The 25095-nt window shown below is 34.7% G+C and overlaps 2 protein-coding genes across 2 annotated transcripts; one reads left to right on the top strand and one right to left on the bottom strand.

The window, feature by feature from the left end:
* Positions 1 to 475: 475 nt before the first annotated feature.
* On the bottom strand, positions 476 to 7219 carry LOC111515860 (uncharacterized). The gene is made up of 2 exons (XM_023172063.2): positions 6438 to 7219; positions 476 to 1167 (listed from the first exon to the last, which is right to left on the bottom strand). The coding sequence occupies exons 1-2, from the start codon at positions 6869 to 6871 to the stop codon at positions 780 to 782; spliced, it is 822 nt and encodes a 273-aa protein (XP_023027831.2). The 5' UTR covers positions 6872 to 7219; the 3' UTR covers positions 476 to 779.
* Positions 7220 to 16034: 8815 nt separating this feature from the next.
* Positions 16035 to 23367, top strand: LOC141482908 (uncharacterized). Its single transcript, XM_074176906.1, has 3 exons — positions 16035 to 16294; positions 19622 to 19831; positions 22906 to 23367. Exons 1-3 carry the CDS (start codon positions 16059 to 16061, stop codon positions 23168 to 23170), a joined length of 711 nt encoding a protein of 236 aa, XP_074033007.1. The 5' UTR covers positions 16035 to 16058; the 3' UTR covers positions 23171 to 23367.
* Positions 23368 to 25095: the final 1728 nt, after the last annotated feature.

Raw genomic sequence — 25095 nt, 5'->3', positions numbered from 1 at the left:
AATTATTTTCCAGCAGCTTGACTGCATTAATCTTTCTAGATTATATATACATATATTTACATTTTTTATCACACTTTGTCAATGAGAATTTATTCTTGGACAATAAAATATATTTATCTATCTATTCTTATTCTCACCATTTTAAATCAAAGGTACACTAATTTACTTAGATAATTATGAAAATATTTCCATTCTGATGTATTTTTTATGTAGTTTTTTAGAAAAATATTTAGAATGTTGATACTTTTTTCTCTTTCTGTTTCTGTTAAGTTGTATTTTTTAATTAATTTCTAGTTTATGTTATTTAACGTCAGGATTGCTAACGAGCCCTCTTTTTTTCTGTAGATCTACGAATCATAATTATAAATGTGGAAAAGATGTAATTAGGTTAGCCACCTGTATGTTTTCTTTCTTCTTAATGAATAAATAAATAAATAAATAACTCTTTCCTCAAGAGCAACATTGGACAGTCACTTATATATTAGTTTAACAATCCTTCTTCGCAATTTATTTCGTGAATCATATTGAGAATTTTCAATTTTTGTTGGATGGGAGTTCAAAGTTTGGCCTTCGTATCAACCACTGAAAATTGTAGTTTCCAAAGACAACAAGTGAAGAAAAGATGAATAATGTCAGCGACATTAATGATTAACTTTCTCAATTTTCATTTGAAACATACAACAAAGACAAGGCAAATTGTCACTTCATATGCAAATAAATTATTCATTGTCATTTTCGCTCTCTATCACGACATCTCAATTAAGTTTGATACGACACATCTATCCATAATAATGTTCATTATCGTCGTCAGCAGTTTCAGCCACTTTCGATTTCCGACTTCTCGCAATTGGCTCGCAAAAAGCGTAACCGTAAGGAATGCAATTCTTCACCAACATCGTCGCCGTAGCCTTTCTGTTGCTCAACACCTTGGTTACTGTGATGGTGGAGGTCTGGAACACCCTCCTCCTGGTGTAATGGGGCAAGATTGTCTCCAGCTGGTCAAGTCGGTCCTCGATGAGCATTTCTTCGACTTTATCTGCTGACAGAGTGGGAGTTTTTTTAGTTTCCTTCGAAGACGGGATTTGGGATTCGCTGGCTTTGACGAAGAGGTCATTCGAATCTCCCTCGTAGTCGATATCTTCGTCGAGCTGCCTTACTTTTCGGTAACTGTAAAATAATAATGAGTTGTTGAAGATCGATAATGTTAGTTATTAGGACAATTCATGGATTTCAGTGATTTCTCGCAATTACATTTATTTATATCTGTGTAATAAATTTAAAGGGGGGATATTGCGTTTTGTTTTCTAACTGAGTGCACAAAGCATTATGATTTGGACTTACTTCTAACTCCAAACTGGGGCAGACCTAATCAATGTCAAAAGTTATCCTAATAACTAGCGAAATAATAATAATAGTAATAATAAATAAGCTTTATTATTAGGAAACTGGCATGTATGACATGCCATGGCATGTATGAATAAGTAAATGAAAATGTATAAATTCGTATACTAAGTATATAATAAAAATATACACATATGTTTGTATATATGATGAAGTAATAAAAACAGTCATCTATGTAAAAGGTTCAGATTCAGATTCAGATTTCAGATTCAGATATATTCAGATTAAAGTGTACATACATATTGACGATTATTATAAAGTTTCTGTTGGATGACGCAACTGTACCTAAGCATTTTGTATGCTTGGGTCGTGCTTATCTGCTACCCTCCAGAAACATTGTAATTGTACAGTAATTCTTTGATGATGAAAGTGTAACTATTCAATATATTTTCCATTGAAGGAAGAGTGAGACCTTATTGTTGAGTGACATATTTTCAGAAACTCGGGGTTAAAGGATTGAGAAATACAGAGAATACATCAGATAATTTATTATTTTGTAAATTTCAGATTATTCGTTATGAAATTTTTTGTTAATTGTACTCATGGAGGTTTATTATTATCTTCAGTTCATGAGGTAGAAGATTATACAGTTTCGGTCTTTTGTGTGTGGCTCTTTTTGTACATTGGTACACATACTATGAGATTATCCAGTGATCTGGTGTTATTTACCACTTCCATGGGGTAATTCAACAGATTTAAGTTATGGAACATCTATTCTGAGCATTGGTAGCCACACAATCTTCTTATATCAAGTATCTCCTACTGCTCATATAGTTGTGCAGTTGAGTGAAGTTTTGGTTTTTTGAATATCATTTTCAGGATTTTGTTTTACATCGACTGGAGATTTGTTAAATTATTGCGTGATATATCTCCTCATGCTTTTACACAATACCCTAATATGGATTCAGCTAATGAATAGTAAATTACTCGTAGTGTTTTAACATTCAGAAGCTCTCTCAAATATACTTTTTTCTAAGTTATCTGAGTCTGTTAGTCAAAACTACAACATGCTTCTCCCATCAAACCACCTAAATACTTGATAATATCACATTTCTTTATTTTCGGACAATTGCATGTTAATCGATTTTGGCAATAATTCTCGTGTACATGAATGAAATGTATATTTTCACATTCAAGCTGAATAGGTTTTGGTCTAGCCAATTTTTAACTTGTTGTAATACGTTATTTGCATCATCAATAACTTCATCCCGAGTGTTTGCAGAAAAAATCAATATCCAATACTATTTATATAAATAAGAAACAATATTGGGCCTAGCAGTGTTCCCTGTGGTACCCCAATTGATATTTCTGAAGGATGACTTCAATATTCTCTCAAGTTCACCTTTTGAGATCTCTCATATAGACAATTCTCTAGAATATTGTTTGCCGATACTCTAATTCCATAATTGTGAAACTTCTCCAAAAGAACTTTTTGAGATACAGTATCAAACGCCTTAGCCGGGTCAAGAAAGATAGCGAGACATTTGTGTGATCTATCCAGAGTGATTGCCGTTTTTTCCAGAAAATCAAGAACTGCTTTTTCTGTGTTTGAATTACTCAGAAACCCACATTGCCCTTCAGTTATTACATTATTTTTATTCAGTAAAGTTATTGAGTCTTTTTTGATGCTATGTAAAAGGTAGGTGTAAATATGAATTCTGGATAGGACAGACATCACGAATTGTAAGAATTATGAGTTGATACAACAGCAAAATGGAAATTAGAAGGTGGTTGACAATGTTTCGTGGTGTATTTCATCAGATCGGACTTCCATTGTATAATATAATATAACTTGATTGGACAACCCTGAAAAAAAATTAAAAAGATTAACCGAAAGTAACAATTTTATTGAACAAAAAACTGAAATTACAGAGAAATAACATACAAGCAACAACCAAACAATTAAAAATTGAAATATTAGTAAAGGCTGAAAATAAAAAAATAAAAAATATTATTACCAAAAAATGAAAAAATAAAAATTAAAAGATTTCAAACCAAGTTATGTCACGACGTTTCGATTGTTAGTATCCACAATCGTCTTCGGGTGATGACTGGACTTATTCCTCCGAGATCTGACTATTTATAGGTCATTCGAGTGCTTTCACCTATCCCCTCTTCCCTCTTTCCGCTTCATTGGTTCTTAGCGTGAGATGACCGTTTGGCAGGAGTTGGTCGTTTTTCCCTTGATTAGAGGTTTCCATATGTTACGTATTTCTACGCTAGCTTGACTAAATGCGTTGTTGGATAACATATACGCGGCTTCTTTGAATTTTTTCCTAAACCAGTGTTCGTCTTTGAGGATGATTTCAGCTAGAGATTTCATTCTCTGCTATTCCGGATTTGCTGGTTTCTCCTCGCTGTGTGTTTTCTTGTGCTCAGCAATGCGAATTTTCAATGGCCTCTTAGTTTCACCGATGTATGATTCTCCGCACTCGCAGGGTATCCGGTAAATGCAATTTTTGGAATTGCAGTCCGCGTTTGGTGGCCTGGTTTTCGTGAGGCTGCTACGGATAGTGTTCCCAATCCGTCTAATCCTTTCCGATAATCCTCTGATAAAGGAAAGTACAAGTACTGGTTGTGGCTGCATCTCTTCCTTGTGTCTTATAGCTGAGGCCTATTCTAACATCGCTCTGGAGTAACCAAGTACCTCCAAGAGAAGCCGCCACAACCAGTACTTGTACTTCCCTACATCAGAGGATTATCGGAAAGGATTAGATGGATTGGGTCCAAGTATAACATCAGGACTGGCTTCAGATCTGGGAACACTATCCGTAGCAGCCTCACGAACACCAGGCAACCAAACGCGGACTGCGATTCCAAGAATTGCATTTACCGGATACCCTGCAAGTGCGGAGAATCATACATCGGTGAAATTAAGAGGCCGTTGAAAGTTCGCATTGCTGAGCACAAGAAACACACACAGCGAGGAGAAATCAGCAAACCCGGAATAGCAGAGCATGTTTGGACTCATCAACATAACATCAAGTGGGCTCAAGCTGAAATCATCCACAAAGAGGAACACTGGTTTAGGAATAAATTCAAAGAAGCCGCGTATATGTTGTCCAACAACGCATTCAGTCAAGCTGGCGTAGAGACACGTAACATAGGGAAACCTCTAATCAAGCGAAAAACGACCAACTCCCGCCAAACGGTCATCTCCCGCTAAAAACCAATGAAGCGGAAAGAGAGAATAGGTGAAAGCTCTCGAATAACCTATAAATAGTCAGATTTCGGAGGAATAAGTCCAGTCATCACCCGAAGATGATTGTGGATACTAACAATCGAAACGTCGGGACATAGTGACAGTTTTTTGTTTAATAAAATCGTTTTTTTCGGTTAATCTTTTTAATATTTTTCAGGGTTGTTGAATCAAGTTATATTATATTTATTAGACAATGGAAGTCCGAACTGATGAAATAGCAAAATGGAACTCATCAGTTGGACTTGAATAAAAGCTTTCTGAGTTAGCCCACACAACAAAGTGGAAAATCAAAATTTTTATATTTTTCCAATGGAAATATTTTTTAAGGCTTTCAAGTAAACATGCAAGAAGTGTAAAAAATTTGAGGCTTTTAGTTTAAAAGTTATCAGGGTTTTTATGTAAATCTAAAACTTGTAAAAATTAGTTAATTAACTAAAGTATATCTAATGAAATAATCAAGGGAAACATTTTTTTATGTATTTTCGTTTATTCAAGGGTCTAGAAGGTATGTGAATTTTTTTCTAAAAATTGGTATTTAATGGGTTAAAATAATTTTTATTGTTCAAAGGAGGACTCGCATCGCCCGCTTTTAGCGTTATTTTCGCCTCCAAATTGAAATTATGAATATTGGTGATAGAGTTATGTGAGGTGAAACTTATTTTAGTGAATTTCTTCCTCTTCAAAGATCTTTTTTCAAATTTCGGATATCTTCAATATTTTTCGAGATATTTGCAAAAAACCAAATCCCAATTTTTTTACAATTTTTTTTATAACTTTGACAATTTTTTCGAGCCCCTCTTGAAGTTTTTCAAAAAATTGGTAGAGGTCATTCCAAATCGAATGAGCCCTGGATCATAATTTTCGATGCCCTTGAACAGAAGTTCCAAAAAAAGGATCTTGCATCATAATAATGCACCTGCTCACGCGTCATTGCATGTTCGTAATCAGCCACCGTATTCACCAGATTTGGCAACTGCGAGTTTTTGCTGTTTCCAAGGTTAACAAGATACATGAAAGGAGGGTGTTTTGTGACGAGTAAGGGAATGAAAACCGTATTTTTTAAGCAGACTCCGTATATTATATACAGGAATAACTTAGTTCGACGGCTTACCAAGGCGGTCAGATTCGATACCTGTCTCTCACTGCAGCTTTCACTGGCACTGCTATATGAAATTGTGATTGGCGCATAATAGTGATAGAAAAATGTAGTATTCACCTTTATTTTTAGTTAGACAATTAAGTGATAGAAAAATGTATTATTCACATTTATTTTTATTTAGACAATTAAGATTTTTTATATTGAAATTACTTGATTAAGAACATGATTTTTCTCTGTTTGAAACTGTTATGACTAACAAATTTAATATTTTATAAATTTTATTGTAGAAGCTCACACTCAGAATCCCATCATTAGAAAATGGAGATTTGGTTTTTTTAATATTTTTAGTTCCTCCTGAATTTTGGAAAGTTTTCTAAGATAATATAATTTTGCGCTTATACGGTTCACATTGTTTTGAAGACAAATATTTTCACAATAAATAATTTGGGGATAATTTTTCTTCTTCATAAGCTGACAATTTGTGAAACGTGAAATAAATGTTAAAATCAATTATCAATTCATTGTAGAGTTCCTGATGAAGAGCCAATAAAGACTCTAAAGCTAGAACAGAAAAAAGAGTTCACTTATTTTACCATCCCCTTATCAACTGCATACCCGAAAATTATAAAAGAATCTCCTTTAACTTAGACAGTCGTCGAACCTTCACACAACTAAGCACCCTAACAAACTGAGCTATGGCTTCTACACCTAACACCCAAAAAATTGTCTTCTCACCTGTTGTTATCACTTAGCCCTGTACCCTTTTCTCTACCTTCTTCCCAATTCCCTCTCCGATGTCGATTATTGCCCCCCACGAAATCATGCTTCCTGTCCCTCACAAAATACTCCTTGGTCACCAGCTGCTCAAAGTTATCCTTCTGCTTGACACCATTATCCTGCTTGCACATCCCTTTTTTCTTGGTATACTTCACACAAACTGGATTTTTGTAAATATACTTCGTCACCACCTTGATAGCTTTCGTTTTCACCACCGGCGACGGGCTGATCGCCGGCATATTGTTAGGGATGGGCACGTCGCCCAAGTAGGGCAAGCTCAGGGAGGGTAGGTGGACCATGTAATTGTTTGGGTTGTACAGTCTTGCGCATTCCTGGTAGATATTAGCCGCGTTAACGGTGATGAGAGTAACGATCACGAGTGTTGTATGCATTTTTCGTAGGAATGCGCCGGCCGGAGATTATAATAATACTAACTGGATTCGCCGAGCGATAGTTCTTTATAGCCTCCCTCGATGTAGTTCGAGTGTTGCTGATGAGAAACGTTCTTTGTGCGTACGGTACTGTTCTTTAGTTCCAGTAAATTGTAGTAGATTTGTCCGTGCGTCAAATTTTTGGATCTATTTCTTGCTAACGAGCAAATTCACTTCGATTTCAATATAGAAATTTCGAGAAAAAATAATAATTTTCAATTATTGTTTTCAATCCGTACTCTGTAGAAAACTCCAATGATACATCAAAAGCAATTTTAGACCTGAAAAAATTACAGTTTCAGACCTGAAAAAATCACAGATTGGAAAACACAATAGCATTAAGGAAACTAGAATTTCTGCAGAGAATAACAATAACTTGTTTCTCAGTGTTGGGATACACATCGTTAATTCAATTCCCGAAAGTGACAAAAATATTATGCAATGCTCAAAAAAATAATCATACCTCCTTATTAGTTGCCCCTCCCACAGATAATAAAATTATGAGAAATATAGAAAATTTATTTACGAAATAAGGATACTAATATAATAACGGGTGATTCTTTAAGAGGTATACGATTTGATTTTCAAAACAACACAAAAAATTTCGAAAAATTGATGAAATCTCTATTGGAATCGATAGAACGATCAATACAATTCAATGTTTGAAGATGATTTCATGCAAATGTTGTCCGCGGCTCCGCTTTAGATGGCCCATGCGCAAGGTCCAATTTTGACACACTCTCTCTAACAATCGACCGGTATTTCACGTATAAATGCTTCAATATTGGCTTCCAGAGCGTCAATCGTTGCTGGTTTATCCCTGTAGACATGAGCCTTAACATGACCCCACAAGAAATAATCCAAAGGCGTTAAATCACACGATCTAGGCGGCCAATTGACGGGCCCCAAACGTGAGATAAACTGTTCACCGAAGGCGACTCCTTGTTGGGTCATTGTTTCGCGTGCCGTGTGGCTTATGGCACCGTCTTGTTGAAACCACATGTCAGGCATGTCGGCCAACAAAAAGTCGTCAATCATCACACGGGAGCGCTCGGCATTCACAGTTACGTTCCGGCCATTCTCGTCTTTGAAGAAGTACGGCCCGATGATGCCACCGACCCATAACCAGACTCGTCGCTGAACACACTTTAACTTTGCCAGGGCCCATTCACCAAATGTTAGACGTTGTGGGAGGTCGTGTGGCTTCAATTCTTGACCCAGCTGTATCTTATAAGGTTTTACAGCCAAATCCTATCGCAAAATTTCCCACGTAGTGGAGTAACAGAGGCCCAATTGCTGCGAACGACGGCGAATCGACATTTCACGGTCATCACGAACACTGGCGAATACAGCCGTAATATTTCCTTCGGTCCTCACTCTACGTATGCGTGTTGGTGGTTTAATGTCCAATAATGTAAACTGGGTTCGAAATTTAGTCACAAGCTTCCGAATAGCTTCCTCAGTAGGCCGACGAAACTGCCCATAAATTGGAAGAAGTGCACAATGCACTTTCTTCACCGAGCATGAATTTTGATAATAAATTTCAATAATTTGCAAGCGTTGTTCATTCGTAAGTCGATTCATGATTGAATTATAGACCAAACTGAACAAGTTTGACAATGACACAAGACACGATTCACGCGTGATCTGTCAAAAACAGTGTTGCCAAAAAGATACCAGCAAAAAACCACTCATTATTTAAAATAGCACGGTGAAAAAACAGAGACATCACAAAAGAAACATTTTTGAAAAAATGGTTTGAAAAAAATGTTTCTTGTGTGTGATTTTGCCTAGTACAAAGTAAAAACATGAATGAATATACAATACTACCTGGGCAGAAAAGTTTCGGCACTAGTCATTTGTAGTCACCGCTTTTTCAGTTGATAATAACCTTCGAAAGAAATCTGTTGAAATTTCATGATTTTCTAGTGATAAGTTCGTGAGTTATTGTGCTAAGAGTGACACAACGTTTGTTATTTTCAAAACAATGGATCAAAAACAATTTCGTGTTTTGATTTTACACTGCTTCTTCATCTTAAAAATACCATCCAAACGAAGCAATGGCTTGAAAAGTGTCATAATGACTCCGCATATAGCAAAGAACACAATTTTATTTCATCAAGACGACGCATCGTGTCACAAGTCAATCGAAACATCCAGCGTATTCGCCAGATTTGGCTCCCAGCGACTACTGGCTATTCGCAGACCTCAAAAAAATGCTCACCGGTCAGAAATTTTGCTCGAATTGAAAGGTTATTGCTGAAACGTTTTGAGGCAAAAAATAAATCGTTCTACAAAAGTTGTATTGAAATGTTAGAGCGGTACAGGATTGATTATGTGGCTCTTTTGAACAAGAAAATCCCGTTTTCTTTCATAGATCTGGGAGTTTTCAGCCCAAATGACACATAGATGAATAAACAAATAAAATGAATGGATAAATTACATTATATAGATATGACAACAAACAATATAAGTTAAAATATAATTAACACTAAGTTAAACATGAAGATTTTGTTACTAAAATAGTAGAAGGTATGACTGAGGTAAATACAGACCGACTGTGAGTATTATTCATATAATAATGCACTTATCACACTTTTCGCGTTGTTGTTAATGAAGTCTTTCAGCCGTTTTTTTCTAACCTATCAGTGTTTTTCAGAGATTTGATTACTTTCGGATCAAATCCATTATTCGATCTGAAAATCTCTCACACTAGAGATATTAATGGAAGGTTATCATATTCGTGTCTGATGGACTGCCTCAAATTTTGAGTTATATTATTCAATAAATGTTTAGAGCGAGGTATTTTCCAAGATGAGAGAGAGAAAGCTATTCGGAAGCTTGTGACTGAATTTCGAACCCAGTTTACATTATTGGGCATTAAACCACCAACACGCATACGTAGAATGAGGACCGAAGAAAATATTGCGGCTGTATTCGCCAGTGTTCGTGATGACCGTGAAATGTCGATTCGCCGCCGTTCGCAGCAATTGGGCCTCTGTTACTCCACTACGTGGAAAGTTTTGCGAAAGGATTTGGGTGTGAAACCTTATGAGACACATCTGGTGCATGAATTGAAGCCACACGACCTCTCACAAGGTCTAACATTCGGTGAATGGGCCCTGGCAAAGTTGGAGGAATATCCACATTTTTATCGAAAAATTGTGTTCAGCGACGAGGCTCATTTCTGGTTGAATGGATACGTTAACAAGCAAAATTGCCACAGCTGGAGTGAAGACCAGCTACAAGCATTGCGTGAACTACCGATGCATCCCGAAAAAGTCACTGTGTGGTGTGGATTATCATCGGGCCGTACTTCTTCAAAGATTATCTTTGTTGCCGGAAATGGAAGAATTGGACATTCCTGCCATGTGGTTTCAACAAGACGGTGCCACATGCCACACGGCACGCGAAACAATGACCCATTTAAGAGCCGCCTTCGGTGAACAGTTTATCTCACGTTTGGGGCCCGTCAATTGGCCGCCTAGATCATGTGATTTAACGCCTTTGGATTATTTTTTGTGGGGTCATGTCAAGGCTCATGTCTACAGGGATAAACCAGCAACGATTGTTGCTCTGGAAGCCAATATTGAAGCATTTATACGTGAAATACCGGTCGATATGTTAGAGAGAGTGTGCCAAAATTGGACCTCGCGCATGGGCCATCTAAAGCGGAGCCGCGGACAAAATTTGCATGAAAGTATCTTCAAACATTAAATTATATTGATTGTTCTATCGATTCCAATAGGGTTTCATCAATTTTTTCAAATTTTTCGTGTTGTTTTGAAAATGAGATCCTACACCTCTTAAAAAATCACCCGTTTGGAAACAATGGATAATGGTGACGTCAACTCATTCACATTGATCCCAGTTCTTCCAGTTTTTTTAATGTTTAACTGAACTCACGAAACATATCATACTTCAAAAATAACCAGCTCTTCACCAATGAACAGTATGGTTATAAATAAATAAATCAACAACAAAGGCACTTATTTCTACTATGGAAAACTCATAAAAGCAATCGACGTAAACCTGTATCCATGTCCTATGTTGGACCTATCAAAGGCATCTGATTTTGAACAATTCAGAATTTTATGAAGTCAATAACATACCACTGCAGTTGATTGTCTTATATCCAAACAGACGATATCAACAGGTACCCCGATAACTTTTGAAGTTCTACAATGATCTATTTTAGGACCCGTAGTTTCCATAATTTTCATCAATGATCTTTCAAGATATTTGGGAGATGTTACAGGGTCACGACAATATTTAATGTGAGTTAAAATCGATCAGATTCATCCATTAAAATTGAAGAAACTTTTGAGCAAATTCTCGCTGGTTTTCAGCAAATAACAGATAACTTGACTTTTATGAATCAGGTTTGACGTCAAAGCAACAAACTCCCGGGCATCCACTTTGAAACGAAACCATATCAATCATGTATCAAATAAACTGAATAAAGTTATGTACCAAGTAAAAAAACAAATTGAATTCACTATTCAAGATGTGGTATAAACTTCTTATCACATCAATTTTTATTATATTTTATCTCTTGGTCTTTTGCTTTAAGGAAACTCCGTAGACATTGAAAGAATATTCAAAATACAAAATAAAGTCGTTGGGATTTCAGGACACGCAGCCTCTAGAGATCACTACTGACATATGTTCGAACACCTGAAAATATCAACTCTGCCTTTAGTTCCTGATGTAAAACAAAGAAAATAAAAATGCGATTTTATCGTTTATGTTAGCATTCATAGAATACAAGCAACCAAAAATCTTTTACTATTCCATATCACAGATTTAACAGAACTCAGCAGCCAAACACTCACACTTCTCTAAAGTTATCACAAAAATAAAAACACTAGTCACGTGACTACTTTTTCTGTAGGTTCAACAATAATTAACTACACTGTATGTTCAAACTCAACTTTATTTCACTACTACACTGCTATTATGATACTAAAACTTTAACTGATTTCGAGATTAATACTCAAATGTCTATCACCTTATTTCGTATCGTACTTTCAACTAGACTTGCCCATATGCCTGTTGGTAGGGTTTATATATCGTAATGGAAGTCTCTGAAAGCCGATAGGAATCTTCTCGAAGCGACGCGAACGCTAAATCAATCGAGAAGCACAAGTATGGTCGAGCGCGACTTTGGCCAACTCACAGTCGATTGATACAGACGACGAAGTGATTTACAAAAGTTTCATCCGTCAAATTTCGATTTTTTCACAAAAAAAATCAGAAGTGGGGTTATTTTTTAAAATATCGGTGAAAATTATCGAAAAAAGTTTTTTTGAATAGTAATTTCAACCCATATACAAAATTTCAGCTACATAGGATAATTTTACTTTTTTGTCCATTTTTTGTGAATTCCATCTTTTATGCTATACAAGTCTCAACGCAACCTCTATCAAACTTGTTCATTCCATACGTATTTTCTTCCAGGTAGCATCATACTGAATGTGTGTTTTTCTACAAAATACAAGTGGTGCTGTTGAAATTTGGTCACATGTGATGCAAACTTTATTTATTTTCGACCCCGTATAATGTAACTTCATGAAATATCTTTTGTTTATGCCCATTCACACCTGAACGACAATATATCAAAAACAGGGAGAATTCATGGACAAAGCACTCCGAAAATATGCAAATCCCTGACAATTACCGACACATGTTTCTGGCTCATTAGCTACCATCAGTACTGTGCAGCCAAGTGCAAGGTTAAACAACACTTGGTTGCTGCAGAAAACAACACAAATTAACGGAGTCTTTGAAATATTAATTGTAAGACAATTTGAGTCACCATTTTTTCAATGACTGAAGCAGAATTTTCCATTTAATTTTTTAATAGAAGTGCCATGAGAAACTCATTTAATAAATTATTTGAATTTGAATATTTCACCGCGAATATGATTTTACGCATTAAACCAACTTGGCCGGTTATATGTAATTTACCAAATCCAGGTCAACAATAAACCGATCAGTACTAGCAAATACATCATAGCGGGAAACAATAAAATTGAACCAATTTAAATATTTTCGTTGTCCGCGAAGAAAAGTGGCATATTCAGGTTTCCCTACTTTCTACCAAACGCATTTAATGGAATGATGCGTTTGAGGGGCAATAACAACAATGAACAATGCACTTTGAAGCTTCATAAGTTTATAGACTATTCATTTTAATATTGGGTTTTCAATGTTTGCTTTATTATACGTTTGAGTAGAGAAAGAATATCAATGGGTACTGTTATTATTCAATGTGTGAACAAAAGTGGTTTCAAACAATTAGAAAATTTTTATTAAAACTTTACTTTCTTTGAAAACAAATTTATGATTATTGAAATTCAAGTATACGTGTGGAGATACTAAACTAGATAAAGTACGGATAGAGACCAAAGTTTGAATGATTTCATTGACATAATACATAATTCTAGTTCTGGGAATCGAACGTCAGGAGGCAAGACCTCGGTAATCCTTAGGTCACACAAGTTCCATTTACAACTGCGAATAGTTTGAGAAGAGCCAAGAAGATGACAGCACAGCCAGCTATCGAAAGCGCTCGCATATAATAAATTGAAGTTATGAAGCTTCAAATTCTTTTTGTGACATATGTTAATATTAAAATTAGTTGCATCATTCAAAAAATATTATTATATTAGTATATTATGCAACGATCATGTAATGATGGTTATTAAGACACGAGCATTAACTGGGATACGAAACGAGCCGAAGGCGAGTTTTGTATGGTATATGCGAGTGTATTAATAACCATTACATGAGAGTTGCATACGCTATTTTTTCTAAATCCGATAAATAATGAAAAACTATAAATATTATATTTGTATTGAACACATTTACAGTAATTAACTCATATTTAAAAAAAAAACACAAACTTAATGGTATTATCATGGATATATGAAAACTATAAAGATTCTAATTATATTTATATTGAATATAACAACTGTAATTAATCTGATCTTTTAAAAATATTGGAGTCGATGGTATTCCTTCTATATCGCTGTTTTCAGACATTTTGATAATATAGGTAGGTAATATGAAAACTGATTTTGACAAATAAAGCAATTAGTTGCTTAGGTTAGAATCTAAGACAAACAAAGGAACAGGATTCTTGATTGAAAAATTATGGGTTTCTATTGGTTGATAATCTGTATCGTTATGAAATATCTGTATCATAATGGATATCATTATGAAACGGATTATGGTCATATAAGTGTATTGTTAGAGTACGGGTGTAGAAAAAAATTTTTATTGTGTGTTTTTGATGATTCTAAAATACAAATCATGAAATTAATTATAAAACAACAACAAAAATTAGTTGACGCTCCGGGGCGACTTCATTGTATAGGTCTTTCACGACGAGCGTTCGTTAGGAATATATGGAGACCGATTCAAAATGAGAACTTGAAATTTTGTGGTAGTGGGCCTTCTCAACTGAGATTATTTCTACTTCCGGTCTCTTTCTGTTATACCGGAATTTGAGGGCAACTTACTTGTTTCAAAAAGGACACCCTGTACATTTTTTAATTTCTCAGCACATTTTAGCCCCACTTTGTATAACAATGCCTATATCCAAATTTGTTAGTTTTAGAGATATTATTTTTTTTTCTGAAAAATTTGACAGTTACAGCACCACTCCGAAAAAATCATAACTCATAGACAGTAACAGCTGAAAATATGAAATTTCACGGAATCACACCTCAAGCATCAAGTCATGAACAGGTTCATCAAATTTTCGAAAACAATTTACAGGGTGGTCGAAATTTCCACCTGAAACATAACATCGAGAAAGCTCTTTTTCGGACTCTGTGCAGAGTTTCTCGAAGGTCGGTCCCCCAGTTGAGGGTACTCGTAAAAATAAACCCCTGGAGTCCTGGAGTTGGAGGTATTAGGGTGTCTGAATAGGATGATTTGGGTTTTGGAGGAGTTCATTTTGACGCGCCACTTTTCGCACCAGTGCTCAAAGTGGTTTATTATTGTTTGGGATTGTGTTTGTAAGATGCGGGTATTAGGGCCAAAGGAGTAAAGGATTGTGTCATCGCCATCTTGTAGAATTTTTTAAGTTAAAAGGGTGTCGTGTACATAGATTAAGAATAGGGAAGTCGATTGTAATTTGCTTATTGCAAAGCTTAGCGCAAAGCACTGGGATTTGTTATTTGGAATAAATCTATAGTGACTCCATGCAAAGCCGTCGCCATGAGGGGGTTGGGAAATTTTGGGGCATGAAGATAGAAAAAAATAATAGTGAAGAAATGAATACCTAATATTAAAAAAATTAAAATGAGAGAAAAGAAAGGGAGAGGTAATAAGAAAAGGGAAAGAACCAGGAGATTTCCCAACATGCATAACTTGGAGATCCCATACTTTGAAATTCTGAGTTGTTTGAAAACTTTAAAAAAGTTTAATTTCTTCCCAACTTTTCGCTGTTTTTTCGACTTGGAAAAGTTGGGAAATTTCGGGCCGTGAAGATAGAAAAAATAATAGTAGAAAACAATAAGCACAATATTATTTAAGTGTTGTTTCCTTTCATTTGTATTGAATATTCCTATACATGGTCAATATGGTGGAAGAGACCAAGGACCTTGGTCCAAAGTAGAATAATTCCCATTATTATTTTTATAATTACCAAAATTTATTTTTGTTTGTGCATACCCTAACGGGCATAAGCATTCAGCTAATCTTTGGATAGATAAGTAAGAAAATTAATATATTATAGTAGTAACTAATTTTTCGAAAGTTGAGAAATTTTGCTATTGAAGTTGGGAAAATTTGGATTCCCTCCCCCCTAGTTTTTCTTTTCGCTACGGCCCTGACTCCATGTGATGTTACCTTAAACCACATGACATCGAAATTTTGTCGTTCTACAATGATTCAAACCCAAATAAGTAGAACTGAAAACAATGTTCCTACCTTTGAAAGGTATTTTAGCATTTACCCAAAAATGTAAAAATCAAAACACAAATGTTTCCGGTGCCTATATCTATTCCAATTATTTCTGATTGAACTCACAGGAAATGGTGCCACTTAGCCCCCGAAAAAAGCCACGAAATGTAGGTAGATAAGGGCACAATAAATACCTTCGGTGAAATAACAAAACTGTCAGTGGTGATTCAAAATGCATTCAATGCATATCTTATTGTTAACATCAGTTTTAATATTTCACGTGGGCTGTGGAAATGTCGTCGATAATCGACGATATCCTAGAGGCATTAGAGGTACTTACACAAGTACTGTTGTCGATACCAGTGTAGTAACGTCATTGGTGCCGTCTTCTTGTGTACAGGTCGATGCAACTCTACCTCCCTGTAGGATTGCCAGATTCCTTCATTTTCCGTATTTCAATGCAAATAGGTGAGTTTTTCAACTGTTCTAATACTACTAGATTCTGATAATTTCTTTTCCATATTCTCTGTTTGACTATCACTGTCGTCATTTATCAATAATGAATTTATTTTCACCATTATTATGGAAGTGTCCAATCTTCATATAGTATTTTTCAACTAAAATTACTTTTTTAATCCTTTTCTACCAGTCTTTCGCGATAATATCAGATACTTCTTCTTTAATTAGCTTTATTACCTTCTTATCAAATTTTGGAAAATTATTTTTACGCCTGATGATTTTCCCAAATCAACTCAATGGGATTGAAAACACAAAAATAGGGGGGAAGTCTCAGTATGGTGTGTCCATACTTTTCAGCAATACTCTCAAGAGCATACACTTTTTCAAATGTTTTTGCTTGTAAAACTTCAAGTAGTTGGTTTTTGGTATAGTAATCTTCAAAATACAAATAGATATCCATTGAAAAACTTTGTATTTCATCTTTCCTCGAATTTTTATTCGGTACTTTGATGAGCTGTCGCGAATGAGGAAGCATTGTCAAGAACTATTACACTGTTCGCATTCAAATTTGGAATCAATGTGTTTTCAAACCATTTTTCCCACATAATTTCAAAAAATTCGGAACCCATCCTTTACTTCCTCCGCAATGCACAATGATTAGTCGCGATCCTTTGTTTGCAGGCATGTTAGGCGTACACATTCTCAAACCATCAGTCCACCCTGTCGTACTTTGACGTGAGTGTCATGACAAGTTTCGTACACATAGAAAATTTGCCGTTGTTCTTTTCTATATATAGTTATTTGTTCTAAGTATTTGTTACGCAATTTCACTATTCTTCTGTTTTCCATAACTGCTTGACGTTTGTTTATTATTTCGAATCTAAATTCTAGTTTCTTTATCCAATCCTGAAGAGTTTTGTCACAGCAGCTCACGTTATGGTCGGAAGTATTCAATTTCTTCCTTATGATTTCAGTTGTAGGAATCTCATTGCTTTCATAACAGTGGTATATTGTTTTTTTTCAATAATTTTATTAGATGAACATCTAAAGGTTTTGGTGATTCCGTATCACATCTCGTCTTGCGTTCATAAAGATTGTTTTTGACTATTTAACGTACAGTTGAGAAAGGAATTTCGGTCAAATCTGATATTGCTTGTAATAGTTTGTTTCCCTCAAAACTAAACTTGAGATGTAGATTCTTATATACGTTGAAGAATACTCTGTGTTTCAGTATTCAAATGCATCCGAAACTTATTCACTGGTATCTCTTTTTGGCATTGTTCACCATCGCTATTAGAATCACTACACAGGAAAAAGTCTGCGTTGTTATCACACTCGTTAATAATATTAGTACTTGTCCAAGAATACCACATTTTAAATAGATAACAAAAATTTTGAGTAATTATAACAAACCAATATCGAATTTCAACACTCAAATCGCAATCAGTTCCTGAACTTAACATTGACAAAACGACGGCTCGCATTCTATTTGTCACTGTAACATGACTTCAATCAAAAAACTCGGTTAGTGAAACTCATCCAATACAAACCGCCAATTGTATTGGTTTTTTTGGCCTTTGAGGGCCCGAGACTTTAAGTATGCACCATACCAGTTACTTTGACTATACCTAAGCTGGCCGGTCTCTGTCGCGAAGCTCAAACACAGTCGGGAGGGTGCGGCAGCATTATGAACCAATGGCCACTCCCCACATCATGACGTGAGCGATCATTGGGTCCGAGAATCATGTGCCCTAAGCAAACGCAATGGTTTTTGTTTGGAGTTATTCTACGCTAGAGGTTCCAGGTTTACTTTTACTTCTATCGACTAGTACGCCACACGATTGCTAGTTGGTGTCTTTGAGTTAATTGGTTTCTCTGGGATTTTCATTGGGTGTTTGTGATCAACGGTCTGTCAGCTTATACAATCCTATCTGACATGTAGAAAACATTTGGTGTCCTATAACGATTATAAATCTAGAACATTTTTAGCTTCTTCTGGTGTGCCTCAGGGCTCCAACCCAGGTCCTCTTTTGTTTTTATAGTTTATTAATGACTTATGAGAAAGTTCAGCTTGTGAGCGGGTATACTCCGTGGATGACTTGAAATTATTTTCTATATTTAAGGAAGTAGATGATTGTGTAAATCTTCAATCTCAATTAGAATCTCTTGTTGCTTGGTGCAGCAGTAATAAATTGAAACTCAATGTGGAGAAATGTAAAGTAGTGAGTTATAGTTGAAAAAAAGAAGTTTATACCTTTCCGCATGTAATACAGGATGCAGATCTGCTGAGATGTAATGAGATCAAAGACTTAGGGGTAATATTCGACCATAAATTAACATTTGTTAGACATATTTCATAAAAAGTTTCAGAATCTTTGAGAGCTTATGATTTCATTGCTAGAAATTGCAGGAACTTTCATAATATTAAAGCTATAAAGCTATTGTATTTCACCTACGTACGTTCGAAGAAAGAATATGCAAGTATCGTCTGGAGTCCATTCTATGAGATTCATAACGCAGCTATTGAAAGAGTTCAAAGAAAGTTTTGTAAATTTCTAATTTTCAGAATAGAGGGTTCTTACCCTGAAAGAGGTATCAGTAATGATATCATATATGAACGTTTGGAACTCTTTTGTTTAGAGCATCGCAGAAAATTTGCGTCGCTCATAATTTTTTTCAAATTGGTGAATGAGAGAGTTGACTGTCATAAATTTCTGGAACAAATTAACTTCAATGAACCACGGCTGGTTTCACGATCTCAGTACATTTTTAGACATCCCAGAGCAAGAACTAACATTATGATCAATTCTCCAATATATGTTATGTGTAAGCATTTTAATAGCATTTGTTCCCATTGTGATATATTATTCACTAACATTCATAACATTATTAGAATTGCAAACGTGTACTTGAAGTAGGTAATCAGAATTAACTTGTTCGATTGATGACTTATTTATTTTGTAGAAATTCACGTTGAATATAGAACAAAGAAGATAATTTTGTCTAGTTTCTACTGTGTTTATTTATCCGTTACGATCGGTTTCGGCCATTTTCAAGTAAGTAAGAGTTACTTGAGCCGAAACCGGTCGTAACGAATAAATAAACACAGTAGAAACTAGACAAAAGTATTTTCTTTATTCTATATTAATCAGAATTAGTTTTCCTTTTTTGTTCATTTTATTTTTCGTTGTTTATGGTTAAGTATTGTGAATAAAATTTTATATTGTCCTGTAAATGGGTAACTTTTGGACAATAAAGCTATTATTATTATTATTAATTGGGTGATATCGTTGTCATTCGCTATGTTTGTCTTTCAACGTTTTTTTTTTTTTTCAGTCAGCTATTGAACAACGGTGAGAAAGAAGATAATTCGAGTAGATCAGAACTCAATCCACAGGCTTGGGGAGAATATTTTGGATTTTATGCTCCAACTGTAACAGTTACTTTGACTAAACTTGAAACAACCATAGTGCAGGATCCCAGAGTAGTGGTCACTTATGCTATCAAGGGATGTAAACCTCTAACAATTCCCAGTGATTTGGACAGGTAATACGAGTTTACAGAACTATCAATAAATTCATCAATACTCAAACCACAGTATACCTATATACAGTAGTCCCACTTAGCGTCGGTCCCTTTGATGTTGGTGTCCAGGAGTTTCAATTTTTACAATCCTGACGTATTTGACAATAATGACATTTCTCCCTACTACAATCTCAACCAAAGCGTCTAAACACTGCTCAACATAACTATTCATATAAACTGCTCAAAAAAATACAGTCGATGAAAACCATGTTGGGAACCTGAGAAAATTGTACAAATGATAATTTTGCATTTGTGTAATATTCAAGTAACCCAGATCATTTGGACAATGATGAACTATGTTTCAAGTAGATTTTAAAAATTCATGGGATCGGCGCAGATGTTCATATTCGGATGTGACAAAATATATTTTCATTTCAATAAGAAAAAAGACAAGATGAAGAATGAGTTTTGTTATTCATGAACCATGGTACGAATCCATGCGAATGATTTTTGGGGCCAAATATAGTATATTAATTTATTGATTTAAGAATTAAAGATGGCGGACGAGTATGCCGATTCGATTATATTAAGGGCCAATTATTAAAAATATTCCTAATCGAATTCATCACTCAAGATTTAAGAATATCTAGAGCCTTTTCTTTCTGAATTATGTAGTACTATTTGGGACTTGAAGAAGTAAAAAAGTAAGTGTAGTGTAGTGTTCAACAAACAAATTTTTCAGTAGGTTGAGTGAAACCCATGAAATTCGACAACTATGGAAGGGTTGCGTAGGTACCTGTCTTGAACTCGTCGTTTGCGCAGACCTGAGACTGCAACTCCTGGGTCTGCGTGTAGAAAATTCAAACCAAAAATCACCCGAAGTGGGATTACTGTATATAGTATACTGTGCTCAAACTGTCTTACATCTAGACACATTTTTTTCAAATTCATATCGGCGAAGCGAAAAGAACAATTTTCTTTCAGGTAACGTTCCTCTAATAAAATGATGGTTCACGATAAAAAAATCATGGATATATACAAAATTTAAAAAGATTTACCTAGATACAGCGTGAACGATAGGTTAGGTTAGGTCCAAAGTGAGTGGGTCTATACGACCCTCCACCGCAATCCACAAGGGTTTATTGTGGCTCACCTCATTCACACTCGACCAAATAAACCCAGCTTCTCAACGAAGCCGAATAGTTTGTATGGTGAGTGGTCTTCCAAGTGAGATGGTAAGAGTATGGCTCTGCCGAACTCTAAAAGCCTGATTCGGTCCCCAGCGGGGTAGGCACAAAGTATGTGCTCTGCTGTTTCATCATTTTCCAAACAGAGGCGACACACACTATCCTCCGACAGTAGTCCGAGTCTCTGCATATGTTCGTCCCTACTGTAGTCCAACAACTGTTTGGTATCAAGCTTCGAAGGGTGAATAAACGCCTTGGTGTGAGCCAATCCTGGACGATTCTGCCAGAAGTCCATAAATCTTCGTGCCAGGTGTTCAATATTTGCTTGGCAAAGCATAAAGGGATGCCAATGACAGGTTCTGGTCCGATGAAGCTGCTTGCAGCAAGCGAACGATAAAGAGAGATGGTAACTGTCCACTACCGACTCTTTCATGAAGTACAATCGAGAAAAAAAATATTGGCATAAATAAATTTGGCAAGTGTCTACAACTACACATATACCAGTAGAAAACGGAAACCCAAATTTTTCCTTTCGTGCAGGTGCAAAATAATTGAAAGATAATGAGTGATATACAATTGGAAATAATAATAGATACTTATCTACATTATCTTCAGATATTAATGAATTAAGAGAAAATGAATAAACTTATAACCGATAATTGAATGCATAGATAGATAGATAATTTTATTAATCTCCATAAATCATTTTCATGACATAAGTCCAATGGTAATCTGAGATAAATATAAAAGTTTAAATAATCGGGTAATTACACGTAACAACAGTAAGTAATTGATGGAGCATATAGAAACAACTATAAGTCGAGAGTTAGTTGGATGCCAACCATTTACAAAACTTGTTAAAAATATAAAATGAAATGTACATAATAAAACATATTAAAACTGTGTAAAATTGTCTATAGCTCAGTGGACGTAGTCCTAATATTCAACTCAAAGTATTCTGTTAGTGAATGAAAGGAGTGTTGACGCAAAAAATTCTTTAAGTCAGATTTATTTTTTTTTAATATTTTTTGCTAATTTTATGCATTCTCCACCATACAAAAGAGATTTGGTGTACCACGTTTTGTTAAATTGATTTAGGTGTATGCTTTTATATCTAAGTAGTATCGTTGCTCGTGAAAATAGTTACCAGAAATTATTTCGAAACGAAGCAGGTAACATACCACCATATACATAGATACAATACATTTATTCTTCAAGATTGGTTGCCTAAAAATTATAATATGATTTCTCGCCTACTATTGATTATGCTTTCCGCCAGGAAGTGTTTCGATGCCAGATAGATTACCATCTTCATCCTCTGAGACAGTGTCGCTATCCTCATCATCTAAATCAATAATCAGACTATCAATGATGATGTCTGTCATGAGTTTATTTGACATAAAATCGACCTCCAATTTCTTTGCTCTTTCTCAACGAGATTTCCTTCGCTAGGAAGAAAACCGATCAGAAAAAAACGTGGCGATATTGCATGACATCTTTGAAACTGCAACATTTTTATTTGCCACGTATTCTTTCAGTCAAACATTAACCAACTCACTTGGATTCAAATCTGGATGATATGGCGGTAATCGTACAATGTTGTGATTTGCTTCAAGAAAGAGCTGATCTATTTCGTATCGCTTGAATGTTGGTTTATAGTTGTTTATGAGAGCATATAATTCATATTTCAGCATGTGTTTTCCTAATAGAATATTCCTCTCTGATAACCATGATTGCATATCGGCTCTTTTGGTTGATATCGTTGGTCTTTTGTAGGTTTGTTCATTATGAATAGGTGCATCATCGATCACCAAAATGTTTGAAGCCAACTAATTGAATCTTATTTGTGCCACTCAGTAGACTATTTTCTCAAAAAATTGAATTCCGCTTCAATATTTTATTCTTCAGGTGCCCTCCAGACTCATCTACGATTTCCATTGAAGAAATACTGCCAACTTCCACGGTAATAGCAACTTCAGGTCTACCAACAGCTAGTCCTGTGAGCAATCAAGGATACGATGTGAAAACTGTTGTACAAAATGAACCCGAATTAGATACTTCGAAAAATGTGGAATCAATTGATCAGCATCCAAATGTGGAAGTAGAAAGTTCAAATGAAAAAGTTGCCGAAGATTTGGAGACGGCGAAACCTACAGAAGCTTTGCCGTTTTGATATTGATATATGAAGTATATGAAACTAGTTTTCTTGTGTTGATCTGTATTTTATTTCATACATCAGAAATAAATGTTATATGTCTTTATAAGTACCTACCTATTACTAACTAATGAAGTCATATGGTAAAGTGATATTGAAAGATGTATAGTGTAGGTTGATATGTGGAGAAAAAACTTTTCAACATTTCAAAATTAGATTTTTTTGTATTATTTTTTCCAAAATATTAATATTCAGGCGGCTTATCAAGACCATTCAACCTAAGACTTTGTTTTTGGAATCATACTGATATTGTTTGTGTGAGAAAAAAAACTCTTATGCATCAACAGATTTCAAAACAAATTTATTTTTCACCAATATCGTCCAATTAAACAAAAATATGAGTGCTCGCGATGAAATGATTTTATACTTTTTGAAACTTCAGTGTTTTCGTTAAATTTTGGTTGAAAAAATATTCTAATTTCTAAAAAGGGATAATTATTATTATAATGATTATTATAATGATTAATATTTGCTAATTCGCAAAGTTGAACTTAACAACTTTTCAGTATTTACCAACATTGTAATGAAGATCTTGGCAGATAAAGTGACGTCTATCAATTTTTTACAATTTTTACCTTCAGTAGTGCAAAAATAGTTTCTGTCACAAGAAGTATATTATTATATTATACTGCACCTCTTATTTGCAGGAAATAAAAAAAAATATATCAGAGAATTAAGAGAGTGACGTTACTGAAAATGACTCCGGAAGTTGGAAGTTGATAGATCAACAGTTTTCATTCAATCATTTCATATCTTTTATACACTCAGAGGGCGAAACAGAAAAATTTTAAAACACGTAAATGGAGAATAATGTATTTTTTATTTTCAAGTACAAGTGTGTTCCAATAATTAAAAATCTATTGCGGCAGTTGTATTGCCAACAGCATATGCAGGAAATTTTCTGTAGATACCTGCACTGATGCCTGTCGGATATAATCCAACGCCCTTCATGGTATTAGCCAGGGAAGTAGTTATTGAGACTGGTCTGAACAAATTGTTCCTTTAGATGATTTGATTTACAGGCAGTCTTCAAGTATGCCCATTGACTATATGTGAAATTTTATAATGGAGTTGTTTTTTACCAGTCACGGAGGTTTCATCACTCATAAAAAAATATAGAATTGAAAATTATGCAAGAATGTAATGCAGCAAGACACCCAATGAAGAAAGATATTTGACAAATTTATCCAAAAGTGAGTATAAAATAAATATAGTTAAAAAAACTAAAAAACACGCTTTTAAAAAACATCGAACTAAAAAGTTTAAAAAAAATGAACATGCTTAAAACAATGACGAATGAAAAATACTAGTATAATTGTGAAAAAAGCAACGAGCGCTTGATATACAAAAAATATGGCACATGGCGCCCAAACTTTTATCACTATTTTACTAGTATTTTTCGTTTGTTATTATTTTAAGATTATTTTTGAAAAATTATTTTTTTTTAATTCTTTAAAAGCATGTTTTTGAGTTTTTTAAACTATATTTATTTTTCATTTTTTAGTTTTGTATGCTATAAAAGCGTGTTTTTAGTCTTTCCAAACTATATTTATTTTTGTTTGAAGATGGTTGATAATGTTTCGTGGTGTATTTCATCAGTTCGGACTTTCATTGTCTCATATAATATAAATTGATTTGAAATCCCTGAAAAAAAATTAAAAAGATTAACCGAAAATAACAATTTTATCAAACGAAAAATTGAAATTACAAAGAAATAACATACAAGCAACAAACAAAAAAATTAAAAATTCAAATATTAATAAAAGCTGAAAATTTAAAAATTAAAAAAATATTATTAACAAAAACTGAAGAATAAAAATTAAAAGATTCCAAACCAAGTTACGTCACGACGTTTCGATTGTTAGTATCCACAATCGTCTTCG

This window comes from Leptinotarsa decemlineata, unplaced genomic scaffold (assembly GCF_025532065.1).
Source record: "Leptinotarsa decemlineata unplaced genomic scaffold, Ldec_3_MD MMD2_tig00002082_RagTag_RagTag, whole genome shotgun sequence".
NCBI lineage: Eukaryota > Metazoa > Arthropoda > Insecta > Coleoptera > Chrysomelidae > Leptinotarsa > Leptinotarsa decemlineata.
Note: the sequence above shows the minus strand (reverse complement) of the source record. Positions and strands in the feature narration are given on the sequence as shown.

Coding starts and splice junctions, on each gene's coding strand:
- LOC111515860 (XM_023172063.2), bottom strand. CDS start 6,871: ATGCATACAACACTCGTGATCGTTACTCTCATCACCGTTAACGCGGCT. Junction 1,168..6,437: donor GGGCTAAGTGATAACAACAG/GTGAGAAGACAA, acceptor ATTATTTTACAG/TTACCGAAAAGTAAGGCAGC.
- LOC141482908 (XM_074176906.1), top strand. CDS start 16,059: ATGCATTCAATGCATATCTTATTGTTAACATCAGTTTTAATATTTCAC. Junction 16,295..19,621: donor CCGTATTTCAATGCAAATAG/GTGAGTTTTTCA, acceptor TTTTTTTTTCAG/TCAGCTATTGAACAACGGTG. Junction 19,832..22,905: donor ATTCCCAGTGATTTGGACAG/GTAATACGAGTT, acceptor TTTATTCTTCAG/GTGCCCTCCAGACTCATCTA.